The following is a 19,801-nucleotide window of genomic DNA, read 5'->3' as shown; positions in this document are numbered from 1 at the left end:
ACTGATTATGTTATGACGCGGACTCAGAATTTGTATAATATTATGTATGTAAGTACACAAAATTTAAATTATCTAATCGAAATAAAAGTTAATAATTATTTAACAAAAATATTTAATAAAGCACTTACAATTATTTAAAGTAAACAAGAAGTAAATAACGAATCAGTCGTATATACAAGTGTTAGCAACAGTTAATCTTACAGTTGTAACTGTTTTTGGGAACTGTTTGTCTATAATCTATCTATGACGTCCCTATCTCCACAATCCAAATTTGCCATTCCCATTTATATCGGCTTCTGGAACAATAAGTAGCGTTATAGCGGCTGCACCATATTATTTATATATGTATGAATAAAAATGAAAAATACAACGCTTCAAACAATTTTACAATAATTTTAACATTGTCGGCAATTGACCACAATTGACTGACGCTATCATGCCGACATCCTGTTAAGGCTACAGTAAAACTAATTTGCTTATTTGATAGTTGTATATTTTCTATAGGTATTGACAACTGGTTTCATATTATATCGTCAATTAACGTTAGCTGAGTAATAAAATAATTTAACGTTAGCTGAGCCGGGCCTACCTCAATCCCAAACAGACGGGTGTAAATGTGGGCGATCGAAGAGCAGGGGGCGGGGCGGTGGGGGCGCGGTGTCGGGGGGCGGGCGCTGCAGCAGCCGCAGCACGCCCGTGCCCACGCTGGCGGGCACGCCCAAGATGATGCACTCCGACACGCCCTCTATGCGGTCCCGCTGGCCGTAGTACGCCGCGTCGAACAGGTGGTCCGCCGTCTTCTCGAACTGCGGAAAACAGATAATGTGTTAACTAGAATTTTGCGAGCTTGTTTTTATTAAATAGTAATTTTTGCTAACAGTTTATTTATTAAAGAGTGCGTTTGGCTTACGGCAAGCGCGTAAACTAATAGGTAATTGGTTCTATCAAAATTTTCCGCTCGTCAGGCAAAAGTCTCGCTGCGCAACTACTGGCCCCCATGACAAAGTATCTTTCGTTAAAAACGATGACGAAATTCGTTATCAAGATGTATGCGGTTTGACATAAGTCATCGCTAAATGACATTTCGCTTTCGAAGACTAATGTCAAATCCCATACATTTTGATAACGAATTTCGTCATCGTTTTTAACGAAAGGGACTTTGGCTACAGCCCCTGTCTGTTTAGAACAAGTGTGTTTTGTTACTTATCGAATCAAATAAGTAAAAAAGCAGCCTGATTCACTATTCCCGTTCGACTCCTATTTGGACACAACGGCGCGGTCATTAGTCAATGGTAATCGCAGCGTCCGTTTATTAGATGTCGCGCGGTGATGTTTCCGGATCGGAATCGAATTGCGTACCGTGAATCAGGGCCCTTATCAGTTTTGGACAAATATGAGTAACGTTACGCCTCTTTTATTGTATTAAGTTACTAAAACTCGATAGCAATAAACACGTACGCTGGCCAAGTTAAGCACGGACTCCTTCATGCGTGCGAGGCCGTATCGCGTGATGCCGAGCACCTCGCCGCGCGCGCACATCTGCGCCGCGAGCAGCGCCACGTGCCGCCGGTCCACGCTCATGCCGTGCCCCGCCATCACCGCCTCCACCTCCGACATTATCGTGCCCAGCGCCGCCTCGATGCCGAGAGTCTGGTATACCTGCGAACATACAACGTTCAATTTGTAGCGAAGTTAGGGAGAAGTAAATAAAAATAATCAATATGAAGATAAGACTATTTCCGATAGGCGATAGCTAACATTTATACGTACGGTGCTGTACGGCGTACGCTTATCAGCACCGCACGCGCCGCATTTCGTGCTTTACGTTTGTGTTCGTGTGTATACATAGAACACGAAATGCGAGGTTTCACATCATTTCATGCAACAAATTCTAAAATGCGGCACGTACAGCGCGTACATATGCGATCGCCTTTAGCAACCAATAACCATACTGTACAGTGTTAAAATGATCCTACCTCCAAGATATTATTAGACGTGCACTTCCTTCCGTCAACGCCGTACGTCGCCATCACGTCTCTCAGCCCGTCGCCTTCTACGCACAATTTATACCTGAAACGAATGCCTATACAGCCCAACAGCCTTCACTTTAACTTCAGTCTACTGCGACTATGTTTCTTATGATTTTGAAAATGTATAATTTTTCATAGATCGTGAATTTCTATAATAAAAATGATATTGTCTGAAACATGAACAATTTATACATACCTGGGTTTAGAAGTGGTGTCATCACACGCGATAACCGCCCGCGAAACCTTTGGTAAGCCCTTTACTACGAGCGAGGGTAGCGCGCGCGCCAGCCGCTGCAGCGCGACGTTATGCCACGCCCCCGCGGCCGCCGTGCTCGCGCCGCCGTCCGCACGCACCTTGAACGCCCACTCCGATACCACGCTCACGTCGCCCGCCTTCACCTTCAGCTTCGACGTCACAATCCTGTAGTAATCATGTAATTTGGCATTATACCATTGATTCATAGGCAGCTGACGAACCTTCGTCATTTGATCGAGTTAAGTCAATATAATGTTAGTTGTGGTCTGTTGGGTTGGTTGGGTGGATTTGACGTAAAAAGTTTTAATATACTCACGAGTAGACTATAGTATGCACGTTGACCTCTAGACAGAGCAGGCGCACGCGCTCGGCGTCCAGCCGCACCAGCAGGAAGCACTCGTGCGGCAGGTACACCTCCTCGATGTATGTCGTTATCTGCGCACAACATACACGATGTTATCAAAAAACTAGAGGACGAAGCTCGCCGAATTAAATAGTGGCGAATTCAAGTCCAGCCCAAATATGGCTGATCGCTTCTGTCAATACAGGACACACACACACGCATCACGCCGTGTATTGGAATCGCATGTTTGAATTGGGTGCGTCACTAGAAGTATTCGGGGCGCTCCGTCCTCTAATTATTATATATCCATGCTATTACTACACCGACGTGACAAAATAGCGATAGAACGAGATGCAAATTACACACTGCCCTTTAAAGGTGAAACGGAAGATGTGTCAGCCGCTTTATCATCAACAAGCTATTATTACCTCCCCGAGCGTGGTCTTCTCTATTCTGCCCTTGACGCGTCTGGCGAACTCCTGGTCGTCGGGGCGCATGAGCTCGGCGGTGATGATAGGCGTGGAGATGTGTCGGGAGGCGTTGATGATCTCCTTGACTCGCGGCACGCCCTGCGTTATGTTCATGGACGCCACGCCCGCGAAGTGGAACGTCTTCAGCGTCATCTGCGTGCCCGGCTCGCCGATACTCTGGTGAGTAAAGCACAAAATAGAAGATAATTCAGCATTACATGCGTTACGTGCTAAATAACAACAACAAAACAAAAAATATAAAAATTAAAAAATTGTGCAAAAAGGCGGTCTTACTGCTTTAAGCAGTTTTTTCCAGACAACCGGTAATGCATTACATGCATGCATGATCGTTTCGCGATCGACATGTCATGCAACAATTAATACTGTCACGTAGATGCATGTTGTGGGATTTGGGAATATGCGTGGAGGCCGCAAAGGAAGATCTTCCGACCGAGCGAGGTGTTATGCTCGGTCAGGCCGGAGCCCACGTGATACATCTCAGCTGTCGTATATATACCGACGCGCTCAGAAAACTTCGATAGCGCGATGCTGGAATGTTAGGCGAATTGTGGGAACCGCCACAATGTCATACTGAATTACCGTCTAAGGAGCACTTAAGGATTTATTTAGAAGTCGTTAGAGCGATAAACAAAATATTAATAATAAATTATTATTATTACACGATTTGATATTTTTGATAAGTTGAAAAAGCCTTTTGATAGACAAGGACAAAATATTGTATAGCTTTTACGTTGCATAACTTCTTTTATTAGTAAAATGAAAGTGTTCTTAGTTTTAATTATTAGAGAAAAAAAAAACAAAATACAACTGAGGAAATCACCTGTTTGTAACAACAATGCACATTTTCGTTAGTGGAGTTTTTAAGAAAATATTCTTTATATCAACCTGCCACTCGTGATCTCACCATAAGGCCTTAACGCCTCTAGTAAATTGACCCTGCGAACCGCGAAACAGCGGCGAACCGATTTACTATCTCACCCGCCACACGACAATGGCTTATATTGCATCTCGCTTATTACAGTTTCACAGCGTCGGTGTACTAGAGGCGTAAGGGACTGTAATATAAACATATTCATATTTAATGACTGTTTGTTACCTAAAATAATAAAAAAGCTAACCTGTGCAGCGAGCGCGCCCACAGCGGTGCCGGGCTCGATGACGGCGCGCTGGAACTTGTCGTGCGTCGCGCGGACGAACCGCACCAACTGCGACAGCGTCACGCGCTCCACCGCCGCCCCCACGCGCCCGCACCCTGCGTACCGCGCTCGCGCCGTGCGTACGCGAGCCGCCACTGTCTTTAGGAACATTCTGCAAAAGATGAGTAATGAAATAAACACTGTAGTTCTGTTTACAGTATAATAAATATTAACGATACAATAAGAAAACGATACGTATTTCATTCATTTGTAAGCGGGACAAATGATGAGTAACAATAATATCTGTCTTCTGGACGACAAAATAGGCCGCAGGTCACGCACAACCTCCAACTATTTTGTTATAATGCAACTTACTTTATACATATAAAGGTGCATAAAGATTATAATCTTACAGTAACTCGGCTTTAAATTCTTCGGTGCAGGTCTTAAAGTCATCCAGGGCCAGAGTTTCCTCGGCGGCCACTATGATTCCGTCTCCATCTAGCGGTTCCTCGTCTCTGCAATAACAATATCAAAATTTAACAAAATGCTATTTGGGCAACGCCCCAAAGTATGCTTGTATATAACTTATACGTTACGGGCATACGTACCGGGCGGGGCAGCGGGCGCGCACGTCGTCTAGCACGCGGGCGTGGTCGACGGGGCGGTCGCGGCCCTCCATGTAGCTGGGGTCCAGCCCGTCGCTGCCGTACCGGAACTGCACCACGTCGCCCGTCGCGTTGCGGACCGTCATGTCGTAGTGGAGCACCAGATCCTCCAGAGACTGCGAGATTTACAAAAGTACATACATTTACTTTAATTAGTTTTTGGTCGTCTGCCAAAAGAGTTTGTTTGGTTCAAGGCTTCGAATTAAACAAACTCTTCTGGCGGTCGGTGCAAAAGATAGGGTCTACATGTATTCAAATAATCCAAGTAAGATAAAACCAGCTAAGTGCGAGTTAAGTCCGCGCCTTCATCTTAGAGGGTTTTGAGTATTATCCCTAAACAAGACGTTCCGCGCGGCTTTGCCCGCGTAAATTCGATATTTCACAGACAAATAAGTCAACAAAAAATAGCCTATGATCCTTCACGTGGTCTATTCCTTATCTGTGCCAAATAACAGAAAAATTGCTCCAGTAATTCGTGAGATATTAAGCCCTTTCAAATAATTTTGCCCCGTTTTTTTGCACATTTTCCTCTATTTATCCGCTCCTATTAGTCTTAAGATGATAAAATATAGCTTAGAGTTTTCCTCCATAAATGGGCTTTCTAACATTGAAAGAATTTTTCAAATCGGACCAGTAGTTCCTGAGATTAGCGCGTTCAAACAAACAAACAAACAAACAAACAACCTGTTATGTATGTTAAATTTTTAATGTGATCACAGATTAATAATTGTACTTATAATCTGTATTAATACGCCGGAAGCGTGCACTCCCCCGCGCACCTCCGCGTTGCAGCGCGTCTATGTTTTGGAATGCAATAAACGACAGTGCGAAATTGACCACTTGTTTGATTAGACGTGCCCCTAATTGCCCGCTTCCGTACTTAACACAACCTAACAAACTCTTCCGCTTTATAATATTAGTATAGATATATCTTTACCCCTGTTTAGTGTTTCTTGTTACAGCGCTAAATAAATATGTCTGTGAAACTATTTAGCTATATAAATAAATATTCTGATGGAACACGTATAAACAAACAGGCAGGCATATACAGTTCGACAAGGCTTTAATTGAATGTGTCAATGTCAGTGAATGTGCGCTGCTGGTAAAGGAGAACTGTCAAAAATGACGTTTTTGTATGATAGAAGCGTTAGTTCCTTTTCTCGCCACGTTCATAAACAGCCTTGTCGAACTCTAACTTTACCTTGACAAGTCGGCGCTGCAGGTATCCGGTCTCGGCAGTCTTGACGGCGGTGTCGACGAGCCCCTCGCGCCCGCCCATCGTGTGGAAAAAGAACTCCGTGGGCGTCAAACCCGTGTAAAAGCTGTTCTCTACGAAACCACGTGCAGCAGGGATTTTGGCTATTTTGAAGAAAAATTTCGTTAGTAAGCACTTAAGAGTGGAATTCCAATGTCACATTACGATAATAGTGTCATGACAGAAGTTTTTTTTTTTTATGTTACGAAGAGTATTTTTGTACATAATTACTTTTAGGTTAACGTTATTACTAGTATACGCATATTGATGTACGCTAGAAATAAGTACGCTTACGTTTACGAACACTGGCGTGCGAATATACTTAAGTAACAGGTACGTATACGCACAGTGGCGCTCGAAGTGCGGCAGCGAGCGGTCCTCGAAGCCGTTGGGCACGCGCTTGCCGTTGAGCGCCTGTTGTCCCACGCACGCGATCATCTGAGATATATTGATGTTCGACCCTGCCAAAATATGTTTTATAGACTTAAATTGATTAAATTTTAAAACCGTATGAAATTGGAAGATCGCAGACGACAGTCTTTTTGTGCGATCGAGTCTGCGGCGCCCATACAATCGGCATGCCGATTGTATGGACGCCGCAGACTCGATCGCACAAAAAGTCTCTCCCTTATTAGAAAATTTAAAATAGACATGAGGTTTTACCTTTAGATCCGCTTTGCGCCATGATAAGCGGCGCGTTGGTAGGATGTAGCTCCCTAAAGCACGCCTTGGCCGCCAACTCTCTGTAAGAAATATCGCTTTAGACCACAGTCTTTAGATTACGCACATAAACAGATTAAGCATTCATTAAAATTCGTGTAACAGTTGAGTAAAATAAAGCACCCAGTTGTTAACAGTGAACTAAAGCTTCTTACAGATGAACGGCACTTGTCAACGGCAGTCGGCAGCCGTCGACTGCTGTCGGCGCGTGCCGTCGACACATGCCATTTTACCTGATGCTGCTGAGCTCGCTGAGCATGACGGCCTCGAGCGTCTCCTCGACGGTGCAGCCGGGCTGGCACTGCAGCGTGCCCTTCTCCATCTCCAGGATGTAGCCGTCGCATTTCGAGTACCTGAGTATTGTCATTAAAATGTCATGATCTTTAAAAACCCATAGGTAATAAGATAATTATTATAAAAGGAATAGCGGGATAGAAAACATAAAAAGTGTTATATAGTGCAATATTGGAAAAATTAACTCGACTAAAGTTCATACAAGTTTTCATTTGCACTAGGACGTTTCGCAACAGAAAAAGACCACGACTACAGACGTGGTTGATGTGAGTACGTATTTGCACGGGGATATAATATGTGAGCTGCTTTGCTGCTCTGGATATCTGTATAGGCAGTATAGGCCATGGTCTATGGTCACGTTCGTACATAGGGGCGGCAAAATTAAATTGGCCTATACTCATAAAAAAATATAAATCCGGGCCTGTTGTGCAGTATTTTATGTGATGTGAGGATTACCCGGCGTCGAGCAGCTTGTTCTTGGCGTCGATGAGTCGTCGGCCGGGCGTGACGTCACTGATGCCGAAGCTGAACCCGCGGTTCATCATGTAGTACGACGCCATGCGCGCCAACCTGGCGTTATGCACAATCACACATTCTATATCCTCATTCGTGCTGTAAGTAGTTGTTAACTAAACACTCTCCCTTTTAATTAAGAAACGTACTTACTACTAAACTTCTACTACTAACTCGACTACGCAAATCACATTACGAGTCTATTGCCAGGTCAACACGTTAATTCGTATCAGAAATTTAGGTGCTATGTTGGAACAATATGAATACATACTATTATGTAAACTATTAAAGGAACCAAAATTTTACGCCCTCTTTTTTTCGTCCTGGTCAAGCACCAATGGCAAAGGAGAGGTCAAGCAACATTGCCATGTTTTGTCACTTACTCGAAGTATAAACACAACTTTTATTGGCAAGACAGTATACCTCCACATAGCTCGCACGGCGTACTCCTCGCTCCAGTCCCGCAGCAGGATGTAGAAGATGCTGGTCTTGGTGCCCGAGCCCAGCGTGCTCTTGTCCATCGACCCGCACACCAGCTCCGAGTTGCGGATTATTACGTCTGCGAACAAATTACAATGACAAATATAATGCCGGATGCCGGTTGCAACTATGTAGTTACGACACAAGCAGATATAATATAATATCGCTCACTTTCTTATTGTGAACTTACCTTCGGTACTTTTAAGTTAAATAGTTGTTTCACATTTTTTGTTAAAAAATAGCTAAGTAACATACCTACATATTTTATTGCCTTATTAAGTGAATGGGTTACTCACAGGAGTCCTGCACGCACATGTCCTTGTTGCCGGTGTAGTTCTTGCCCTTGGTCTCCAGATTCGCCTTCACCTCACACCGGCTGTTCGGCTTCATGATTAGACTGCAAAAATATAGCATTTATTTTCACAATGTATGAAGATTGAAATATCCGTACTTGTTCATACTATACTATTGTGGGATATTTGCGTGGTGGCCACAAAGGAAGACCGACCGAGCGAGGTGTTATGCTCGGTCGGGCCGAAGCCCACGTGATACATTTCAGCTGTCGTATATATACTGACGCGCTCAGAAAACTTCGATAGCGCGATGCAGTAATGTTAGGCGAATTGTGGGTACCACCACACTATTCACGCAAATAAGCTTTAGTTAAATTTTCAATACAACGCCCCTCCTAAGGATCTCTGCGTGCGCAGTCGCATTTACGTACATGCGTGTGTGCGTATACAACCGCAACGCTAAAAGATATTCAAGTATTTTACCTGAATATCTGCTTGCCGGTCCACAACATGCGCGGCTTGAGTATAGCGGGCGGAGGCATGTCGACGCGCATGGCGGCGTCGGGTCCGGCGAGCAGGCACGCGGCCAGCTGCTGCGCCTCGCCACACGTGAGGAACGTGTCGCGCTGAGTCAGCAGGTAGCCGCCCGTGATGAAGTCCTGCGTCGCCGCGATCAGCAGCTCGCCATTGCGCGGCGTTACCAGGTTCGATTTGTTCTACAACACGGATACGTTGCGGCGAAATGACGACCATTTGACAATGTGTGTTATTTATAACATTATTACAATTTATTTTATGTTTTCTATTAACACAACTCAGTTTGGGAAAAAGTATTGAGTGACGTGGCTATATTTTGTAGAGTGTACTTATGAATAAGCCAAATCAAATAGTGTTTAAGATGTTAAATGTTGGATGCAGTTCTGATTGGATGTCCCCGAGTATAGTTGACCAGTCCTTTGGCACGGGTCTGGCCTGGCCTCAGCAGGCTGTTGTTGGCGTGGCATTTTTTGCTAATATGCTGCTTACGAGCAATGGGCCTCACCTTGAAGTTTAAAATTACCTCATAAGAAACTTGCTGTAACAAATTTAAGGAACTCTCCATGCTTCTGGTTTCAAATCGGAGCTTGAATAAGGCACTGCGTTTGCAGTTTTTATGGTTTCTTCTACATAATATTATAAACTGCTGGGTTGATTATCACACAATAGCCGACCCAGGTCCATCATAAACTTTGTATAGGCTATCATTATTGTTAGAATTTTATACGTGGGAGAGCCATGCTTCGGCACGAATGGGCCGGCTCGACCGGAGAAATACCACGTTCTCACAGAAAACCGGCGTGAAACAGCGCTTGTGCTGTGTTTCGCCGAGTGAGTGAGTTTACCGGAGGCCCAATCCCCTAACCCCTACCCTATTCCCTTCCCTACCCTCAACTATTCCCTTCCCTTCCCTACCCTCCCGTATTACCCTATTCCCTCTTAAAAGGTCGGCAACGCACTTGCAGCTCTTCTGATGCTGCGAGTGTCCATGGGCGATGGAAGTTGCTTTCCATCAGGTGACCCGTTTGCTCGGTTGCCCCCTTATTTCTTAAAAAAAAAATTGAAATAATAGCCCCCAGCAATGAGATATCTGTTGCTATTTCACATTGTCTAAATTTAATTGACATGTCACATTTTACTGCCCTTTCGATTATGACCTTCAGCTTTGAGCTTTGTGCGGCTATGATTTTGCTATTATTGGGCACTAGCTGTTGCCCGCGACTTCGTCCGCGTGGACTTCAGTTTATAGCGCGCGATGTCAACAAAATTGGTGTCAAAAGCTTTTATAAAAAAACCCTGGTACCCCTTAAATCAATACAGCTGTGCAGTGTGCAAACAATAAGTACTTCATTTTTGTATGTTAAACTTTATATATTATGCCAAATTTTAAAGCTTATTTAGCCCCCCAATTACACAACTTTACCCATAAACTATTTATCATTGATAGGTTTAGCCCCAATTTCACCAACGTCTGTTAGTGTTAACAGCTTGTTAAAATATCCTGTCTTCTCTTTCATTCATATGAAAAACAAAACAGCTAACGTGATACTAATTCGAGCATTAACTTTAACAGTCGTTGGTGAAATTTGGTCTTAAGGTTACGTCACTGCCTGCACAGATAAAGTACTGAGTTATTTAATACCGTAGAATAGATATAACAATCGAAAAAAATCGAGACTGAAATGTAAGATGATACCACCTCTTATAGAAAGACTTTTGAGCGAGCGTCAGCGCGATGTAGAAGACGCACGGCGCCATCTATTATGAATTTTTTGAACAAATTTACGACCCTTACAACCCTTTTTTCCAGTAAAAAAGTAGCCTATGTCCTTTCTCAGGCTTTAGACTATCAGTATACAAAATTTCATTACAATCGGTTCGGTAGTTTTGGCGTTTGGCGTGAAAGCGAGACTGACAGACAGACAGACAGACAGAGATACTTTCGCATTCATAATATTAGTACAGATTATGTGCACACTGCACAGCTGTTTTTGGGTATTTTGATTAATTAAGGGCCGCGCTACGTAAGAGGGGTACCACTTACCAGGGTTTTAAAAAGTTTTTAAATTTGACACACATTTTGTTGACACCGCGCGCTATAAACTAAAGTCCACGCGGACGAAGTCGCGGGCAACAGCTAGTTATGAATAAAAACAATAATATATAATAAAGTAGGTATGATTAGTTCTGTTATAATAATGAAGTAAAAAATAAAGCGCCATCTGTTTTCATATATTAGAATTAAAATGTTGATTGCATTGATATATTTTCTGGATGGAATATAGGCCAACACAACACACTCGAACTCCTTAGAAATGCAGTAGGAGTTCTATAAGATAAGATAGATTGATTATTATTATAGCAAGTGATAATATTATTAAACATAATATTCTAACGTATTAAAAACTATAAACAAAAACTAATAAGTATGATTAGTTCTATGTTCCAACGAAGTAAAAAAAAGCGCCATCTGTTGAATCGTATTAGAACTAAAATGTTCATTGCATCGCGTCGATATATTTCTGGATTTTTTATAATATTATACATAAAATATATTTAAGATTTTTGAAATATTATTTTAATACACATCCAAGACCCAGGAACATTGAAAACTTTTTGTTCCGCCTGCGGGACTCGAACCCAGGACCGCCGGGATGAGCGCTGGCCACGCGCAATGCGAAGTAATTTTCATCGATATTTTCATGGAAATAAGATATTTTCCCACATCAAAATGTAGCCTATGTCCTTTCTCAGACTCTAGAATAACTGTGTACAAAATTTCATTGCAATCGGTTCAGTAGTTTTGGCGTGAAAGCGAGACAGACAGACAGACAGACAGACAGAGATACTTTCGCATTTATAATATTAGTTTTTGGCGTGAAAGTGAGACAGACAGACAGACAGAGATACTTTCGCATTTATAATATTAGTATGGATTAGTATAGAAGTATAGATACATAAAATATATTTAAGTAAAAAATAAAACGCCATCTGTTGAATCGTATTAGAACTAAATTGCATCGATATATTTCTGGATTTTTTATAATATTATACATAAAATATATTTAAGATTTTTGAAATATTATTTTAATACACATCCAAGACCCAGGAACATTGAAAACTTGTTCCGCCTGCGGGACTCGAACCCAGGACCCCCGGGATGAGCGCTGGCCTGCGCAATGCGAATAAATTTTCATCGATATTTTCATGGAAATAAGATATTTTCCCACATCAAAATGTAGCCTATGTCCTTTCTCAGACTCTAGAATAACTGTGTACAAAATTTCATTGCAATCGGTTCAGTAGTTTTGGCGTGAAAGCGAGACAGACAGACAGACAGACAGACAGACAGACAGACAGACAGAGATACTTTCGCATTTATAATATTAGTATAGATTTGCAATTTTTCTACTACATTTTTGAGCTTTTATATTTATTTATTATTTTTTTTTATAAAATAAGGGGGCAAACGAGCAAACGGGTCACCTGATGGAAAGCAACTTCCGTCGCCCATGGACACTCGCAGCATCAGAAGAGCTGCAGGTGCGTTGCCGGCCTTTGAAGAGGGAATAGGGTAATAGGGGAGGGTAGGGATGGGAAGGGAAGGGAATATGGGGAGGGTAGGAAAGGGAATAGGGTAGGGAATTGGGCCTCCGGTAAACTCACTCACTCGGCGAAACACAGCACACTGTCTCACGCCGGTTTTCTGTGAGAACGTGGTATTTCTCCGGTCGAGCCGGCCCATTCGTGCCGAAGCATGCCTCTCCCACGTATATCTAGCCCTTTCGTGGCTGTATAGGTAAATTTTTTACTCTGAAGCAAATTTGCATCGACATTTATTTACACCTCTAACTGAGGCGCTAAAGCAGGCGTAAGACGTCTGAGGAAGCACATTTTGGATAAGATCATAAGCCATATTATCTGAAATAAGTTAAAACCGTCGTAAACGGTAAAAACACCACGTCTTTACTAGTCCAAGCGACTGTTGTGACGTGACAACCGGTTATAGCCATAATATTACCTGAAAACCGTCGTAAACGGACACACCACGTCTATACAGCGAAAAACCACTGTTCTGACGCGAGAAACCGGTTATAGGTATAAGCTATTGCATGCTGTTGCTGTCGGGAAGACCGACTACGTGCTCCATTAAATTTCATGCGATTGAAAAGCGCTGCATTGCAAGAATCCGTTATAAATCACCACGTCTATACAGGCCAAGCGACTGTTGTGACGCGAGAAAACTGTTGTTTCGTAAAAATATATCCAAATTATGTACTTATGTCCCGAAGGACGTTATGCTTAGCTATTACGTATAAATGCATACCATCCGATGCTACTGGTGATTCATCCATCGTAGACTCAGAAAAACTAGGCGAAGAGCTGTAAATGAAGCTAGAAGAATCTTGTTGCCCATAATGGCGATCCCGCTTTATATTGTTTTTCCAACTTACGACTTCTTCTTCAACTTCACGTACAGGTAAGTTCGTTTGATCGTTAATAATAGGCTACTTGACATATATTCAATTTCATTTCAATTCAACAAATGCATATTTCTAGTAGAACTTGGCCTAGGAAACCTTATTTCATCCTTATCATCAAATAAATGCCCGTTGCAGACGATGCGCAGTAGCTTGCGCAAGTACTAATACTAAGCATATACTTTCATCGTGTGAACGCATTTTGCTTAGTGAAAGTGCAAGTGCAAGTTGCTTAGTAGCACTCGCTTTGGTCCTCGCGCAAGTGCGACTCATTTGCCCCCGCTCCGTCTACTTCACCCCCGCGCTACTTCACTGGTCATCGTTTGAACATGCGTTGACCAGTACTAGCGCCAGTACTAGCGCCAGTTCAGTCTGTTTGTTGTTTTGGTAAAGATGTAGAAACCTACCACTAGATTGTTGGGGAGTTGTTTGTTTTATTGAGTCTTAATGTTTTAAGTTTGAGAATTAAAAATGAATAAATGGAATTCAGACAAAACTATACAGTTTTCCTTTTTCTAAATTCTGTATTTCCTGCATCAGTTCCTCTGCTATCACTCCATTTAGGTCTTGAATTAGGCACTTAAAAAGTTTATTCAAAACCATACGCTTGTCCATGGTTGCCTACTATGCACTGGCACTATACAAAGCTACTTCGCGTGATCTTTTTACGTTTGAACGCTGGCGCAAGTACCTGCGCAAGTACTCGCGCAAGCTACTGTGCATCGTCTGCAACGGGCAAAAAGCTTATGATTGATAAATAAAGTCGAAAAATAGGATTTTATGAAAATAGAATTTGTACTGACGAAAACGCTTTTGCGATACTTCCGATTTGGATGTGACGTCATCAGACTCGTAATTCCTTTATTTATCGCGCTCGTTATATGTAAGTTTATTTGTACATAAATAATAAGAATAAGCCTAGAAAGGTTTGTAAAATATATATATATATATATATATCATCTCCATTTATTATAGACGGGAAATGAAATGGCCAAAAATTTTCTCCAAAAGTTTCAACATTTTAAATAATTTCTAATTTCTTATTTAATTCTTTTATAATTTTTGGGCAGTTTTAGACTCGTACATTTAGCATAAAAAATGTTCAATAAAGAGAGTTTAAAATACAAAATGTATGACGTCACACTATGGCGGACAGTGTTTTCGGTGCCATTTATAAGGCATATTTTTCAATCAACATTTTTATGGGTTTCTACTGTGTAAAATAATAAAATATTAGTTTTTTTTTGTGAAAATGAATGATTAAGAAGCGATTAGCATGAAGAAAAAAAGTAGGTCAAGTAGCCTGTAGCCGTTAGCTAGTGAAAACTTGTATTCTATCAATAATTATTATTATAATCCATACCCCCATAAGTATGAGCGCCTCGGCACGCGCCTCTTCGGTCTGCGGCAGGTGCATGTTCATCTCGTCGCCGTCGAAGTCCGCGTTGTACGGTGTGCACACGCACTCGTTAAAACTGCGCAATATTTTACAGAAATTTCAATTTATCACTATATATATAAATTTATATCAACACTAAACACATTTAAAAATAAGACAAAGAGGGAACATAAGGCTGATAAAACCGAGTATAACATGTACATAACGTGTCCGTGTATGTATACGCGCTTTGGCGTTCACGTACACGCATAGATGCGTACACCTTTGCGTTCAAGTAAGTTGAGTGCGTGATTAGTTACCGGAATGTGCGCTGCGGCTGTACTCGCGCGCGGTGACACATGATGGACAGCTTGTGCAGGGAGGGCTGGCGGTTGAACAGCACCACGTCGCCGTCCACCAGGTGGCGCTCCACTATGTCGCCGCACTGCAATGGAACACTAAGTATGGCGATCTTGTCTATTTTCTAAGGAGATATAGGAGCCGGAGGGCTATGAAAAGGCGAAGTAGACTTAAGGTTACAGCACACAATATATCAATTCGGAAAGGGATCGGCACCGTATCGCCTCGAGCTGTTCAAAATTATTGTTTGTAGGAAACTCCCTACTGCAACATACACTAAGCGGAACCGTAACGTAATCACCTCGCTTCGGAACAGGCTCCGAACCGGGATGCGACGCGTGGTCAACTAGCAGTCCCCGCGCTTACGGCTCGTCGTCCCCCCGCTTACGGCTCGTCGTCCCCGCGCTTACGGCACGTCGTCCCCATGCTTACGTCTGTCCGTACTCAAGCTTACGTTCCTTCGTCCTTCATCCACCCTTGCCCCTTTCCCCTATTCCTCTTGATCAAGTGTTATGGCTATGATAGCCATCTCGCGTATTGTAAACAGTGACATAACCGTGCGCTACACTTAACGATTGGATTCAAACTGACCTGGGGCGAGCGGTCGGCGAGCCGTAAGCGAGGCGTCGCCTAGCCGTAGCCGAGTTGACGTACAGGCGCTACTGATACGCTTCGGTTACGTGCATACGTTAGGTTGACGCCGGTTGACGGCGAGGCGAAAGGCGATACGGTGACGATATCTTTCCGAGTAGATATGTGTGGTATGACCCTTAGGGATCGCCGATTAAATAATATGGCCCTTAAATACACACAATACAATTCTCATTTCTCTGAATATTCTTCATCTATTCAAGATTCGAAACTGTTAAGAAATACACCCGTATAACTTTACTTTCAAAACATAATTAAATAGCCTGTAACTTTGTGATGATTTTAAATTTTCCATTTTCTATACAGTAAGATACTGTATTGAAAATGGATGATAAATAAACATTAATTCAAAAGAAAAGAGCTAGCACATACCTTGAGCTCCTGCGCGATTTTCTCCCGGTTGCCGTACTTGAGGTAACGCTTGTGGGCGGCGCCGCGCTGCTGCACGTAGTTGGCGCCGGGGTGCACGTCCGGCCCGTTCACCACCAGCGTGCGCAGCCACGCCAGGTTCGCGGGGAATGCGCGCTCGGGGTATGTTAGAACCTACGATATAAAAAAAATTAGTCTTTGAAGTTGCAGGTAAAGTAAACATAATTTTTGCACAGAGTCTATAGTCAATCTCCCTGCAGTAATGGTAATACAAATTATATTAATTAATCTTGTATGCGTAAAAAATCGTATGCTCGTGTATTTGTGAGTGTAGTAAGTATTTTGCGTGTACGTCTGCATACCATCTAATAACATAAACGTGAAGCAGTATTAGATTTTAAAAGCTGTGTAATTTTAATATTATATTTTATTATATATTTTATTTTTATTTTATTTATTTTACAATTTATGTACACACAAATAGAAGTTAACAAACCAGCTTAGAACTAAAAATATGTTTGTACAAAGGTACATCTTATTCCAAAATGGAATGTCTTCCAGAAGACCTGACTGAAAATAGGAATGTGTGATTGTAAAAATATAATATGCAAAAATTAGTGTGCACGCTTAAATTATTTTATTAACAATATAACATTGTATTTTATTAACGTAATCAATTATAGTCATTCTTTACCTTGGCGACGTGCACGGGCACGCCCACCTCCTGTATCTGGAGGTTGGGGTCCGGGGAGATGACGGTGCGGCTGGAGAAGTCCACGCGCTTGCCAGACAGGTTGCCGCGGAACCGACCCTGCTTGCCCTTCAGACGCTGCACGAGACCGCGACCGGGCTTCTTGGGCTGCAAAAGATGTTAAAGTGTATGTAAGTGTCCACACTGTTACAAGTATACTAGTGAGCCAGAGCTAAGATCGCCAAACTATTAATTTGAAATTAGCATATACACATATATGTGACATTTTGTTGATGAAGATTCTTATGTTGATGTTGTATGTGTGTATGTCATATCCAATGAGTTTTAAAATGTATTTAAAAATGCTTTTCTCATCAAACAGTTTAACCACTCATTGACACTACCACAGAGTAATGTATGTCTGGTCTCTGACACTACTGACTAGATAAATTCCTGTCCTGCGGCGGCATGAGAAGTCGGCATAAATTCACATTATTGTTATTTCAAGCGCACAAGTGATAGTGGTGTACCTGCATGGACAGCGGTATGCCAGACAGTTCGGAGTTGATGTACAGCGCAGCGTGCAGCTGCAGGTAGTCCCAGTCCTCCTGCACCAGCTCGCACTTGCCGCCGCTGCCCGCGTGCCGTGCGATCACATCATTGATCAGCAGGATCTCTGACTGCTTCATTGTCAGGTCGTCTTCGTTACTAATAAAAAGCAATTGAAATTGAAAAGTTTAGGTTTAAAGGTTAATTACTATCAACATAATCGGCAGTCAATTATAATATTAACATATAAAAATTTTGCTTGTATAAAGTAGCTCAGTGGTATTTAGTAGTACACCAATGAAAACACAATTCAAGTGTTGTTTGATGTTAGTTACATAAAGACCAGACCAGTTTAAAAAAAATTGATTTCATGTGCTTCTTACGTTCCAGCTTTGATGTCCGACGCGACACTCGGTCGGATACACAGCGGCGGCACGGGCAGGCGCGTCAGTATCAGATCCTCAGGTCTAGACTGTTCCACATTCATGCCCAACAGTGGCACATCCTCGTCAGGTATACGTCTGAACAAGTTGAGTACCTGGGCATAATACACATTACAGACTATGTAATTTACACAAGAACAGAGATGAAACAATTATCTAGACTCTAGACATACCTCAAGAGGATTTAAATCTATGATGAGTCCACTGTTGATCATAGAGGCTATTTCCTTGTTGGACTCCTTGGCCTCGTGGAAATCCCTCAGAACCCTCTGCACCATGGGGTCAGTTGGTTTCTTTGCTCGGTATTTGTCATGAATTATTTTAAGTATTCCTCCAGCACTCTTCTTAACAATACCATTCAGGGCATCGCATGATGGACACTTGGTGCAAGTTTTGGCTTTTTTCAGCACAGCAGCCCGGAGGTTCTTTTTGTGTAAATATGTTAATTCAGGGTTCAAAAATCTACGACGAAATGACCTTTTTATAACATCTGGCAGCATTACTTTTGCACAGGTCTGAAATTTCAAAACATTATCTTAAATATTTCCACACTTATGCTAAGTGAAACTAAATCTTTTAATAAATATAAAGGAGCCTAACAGTTACAATACGTTACCTTGCAAATAGTCTGTAGTATTGTAATGATGGAGCGGAAGTAGCCTACATGGAAGACAGGCAAGGCCAGCTCTATGTAACCATAGTGACCCACACAGTCCGACAGGCCCAGACCACAAGTCTCACAGTTTGCATCTTTTTGATTTGTACCCTGAAATTAAATTAAATATAACTATCACTATAAGTCTTATTAGGTTTAATAATATATTATGAATAAAGTTTTGTTTAGGCAGAGTCAAGTATCTGATATAATTTACAATCAGTGTCTAGACTATACAAATGTGCTGTATTATAATGAACCAAAATATGCATGTAATATTCTTTTAGTAACCATTAAGTAACTTAATAACATCATATTTAAATAGTAAATGTTAATTACCATTCTCCTATCCAAAACACCATAGCTGGCTGGCACTCGCTGCCCATCCTGTGCATAGAGGTTCTTGGTGATGACCTGGATGTGTGCCGCCTGCTGGATCTCCGCCGGGCTGTCTACGTTAAACGTCACATGGGAACTGAAACATACAAAACATATTGTTGTATTTATATAAGCACATAATTGTGGTGTGCTATTTTCTAATAAGTAATTGTTCTTCTGAAATAAAATGGTTAGATATAAGAAAAAAATATTTATATATACATTTACTAATGATATAAAATAAGGTTTTCTTAACAATTTCAAAAATAATAATCCAGAAACATGTAAACATAACCCCACTTACATTCTTCTTCCAACATAAGATTCACGGTATTGTTCTTTAGGCATCCTGCCGCTTACTTGGCTACCTCTTTTAATTAATTAACTTGTCTCCTTGTTTCCGCAGCAATCATTTACTCAAAAACTTACTTAAAAACATGAAGGAAAAACGACGTTTATAATATTTTTTTACTTTAGTTTATGAGTTGATGATTGAGATGTCATTTTGACGTAGTTTTGACGTTTTTTTTTTCTTTCATCGGTTTTATACTCAAGATTGGTGACCCGAAAGCCTAGGGTGAACATGACAAGTGATTGGACAGTTACACTAGTCATTGGACAGAGCACAAAAACACTATTAAATAAATTATTTAATAAAATATATAATATTCAAATTAAATATATAATATACCTATATATTATTAAGGTTCTTTTAAAAACTACCTGTTTTTCTTTCAAATTAGACATTCTATTACTTTAAAAACAGGCAGTTTTTAAAGCAACCTCAATAAATATAATGTTTTTGTGCTTTGTCCAATGAGCTGTCCAAT

At 41.6% G+C, this 19,801-nt stretch overlaps 1 protein-coding gene across 1 annotated transcript; it reads right to left on the bottom strand.

Annotated features, from left to right (window-relative positions):
• Window positions 1-95: 95 nt before the first annotated feature.
• Window positions 96-19,414, bottom strand: LOC121726689 (DNA-directed RNA polymerase III subunit RPC1). The gene is made up of 28 exons (XM_042114168.1): window positions 19,276-19,414; window positions 18,933-19,068; window positions 18,555-18,704; window positions 18,112-18,453; window positions 17,879-18,033; window positions 17,477-17,654; window positions 16,950-17,114; window positions 16,259-16,429; window positions 15,196-15,320; window positions 14,861-14,972; window positions 8,963-9,195; window positions 8,483-8,583; window positions 8,130-8,265; window positions 7,650-7,763; window positions 7,133-7,252; window positions 6,843-6,922; window positions 6,527-6,640; window positions 6,126-6,283; window positions 4,868-5,040; window positions 4,670-4,774; window positions 4,239-4,428; window positions 3,058-3,276; window positions 2,603-2,721; window positions 2,227-2,451; window positions 1,977-2,070; window positions 1,459-1,659; window positions 590-806; window positions 96-296 (listed from the first exon to the last, which is right to left on the bottom strand). Exons 1-27 carry the CDS (start codon window positions 19,317-19,319, stop codon window positions 591-593), a joined length of 4,176 nt encoding a protein of 1,391 aa, XP_041970102.1. The 5' UTR covers window positions 19,320-19,414; the 3' UTR covers window positions 96-296; window position 590.
• Between the last annotated feature and the right edge of the window lie 387 nt (window positions 19,415-19,801).

Source organism: Aricia agestis, chromosome 4, assembly GCF_905147365.1.
Source record: "Aricia agestis chromosome 4, ilAriAges1.1, whole genome shotgun sequence".
Classification (NCBI taxonomy): Eukaryota; Metazoa; Arthropoda; class Insecta; order Lepidoptera; family Lycaenidae; genus Aricia; species Aricia agestis.
The sequence above is the reverse complement of the archived record's forward strand: the minus strand, read 5'-3'. Positions and strand labels throughout refer to the sequence as shown.

Excerpts from the sequence above, each read along its gene's own strand:
- LOC121726689 (XM_042114168.1), bottom strand. The coding sequence starts at position 19,319 with ATGCCTAAAGAACAATACCGTGAATCTTATGTTGGAAGAAGAAT. Across the intron at positions 19,069-19,275 it reads TCTTATGTTGGAAGAAGAAT|TTCCCATGTGACGTTTAACG; the intron begins GTAAGTGGGGTT and ends TGTATGTTTCAG. Across the intron at positions 6,923-7,132 it reads AGCGAGCTCAGCAGCATCAG|AGAGTTGGCGGCCAAGGCGT; the intron begins GTAAAATGGCAT and ends TATTTCTTACAG.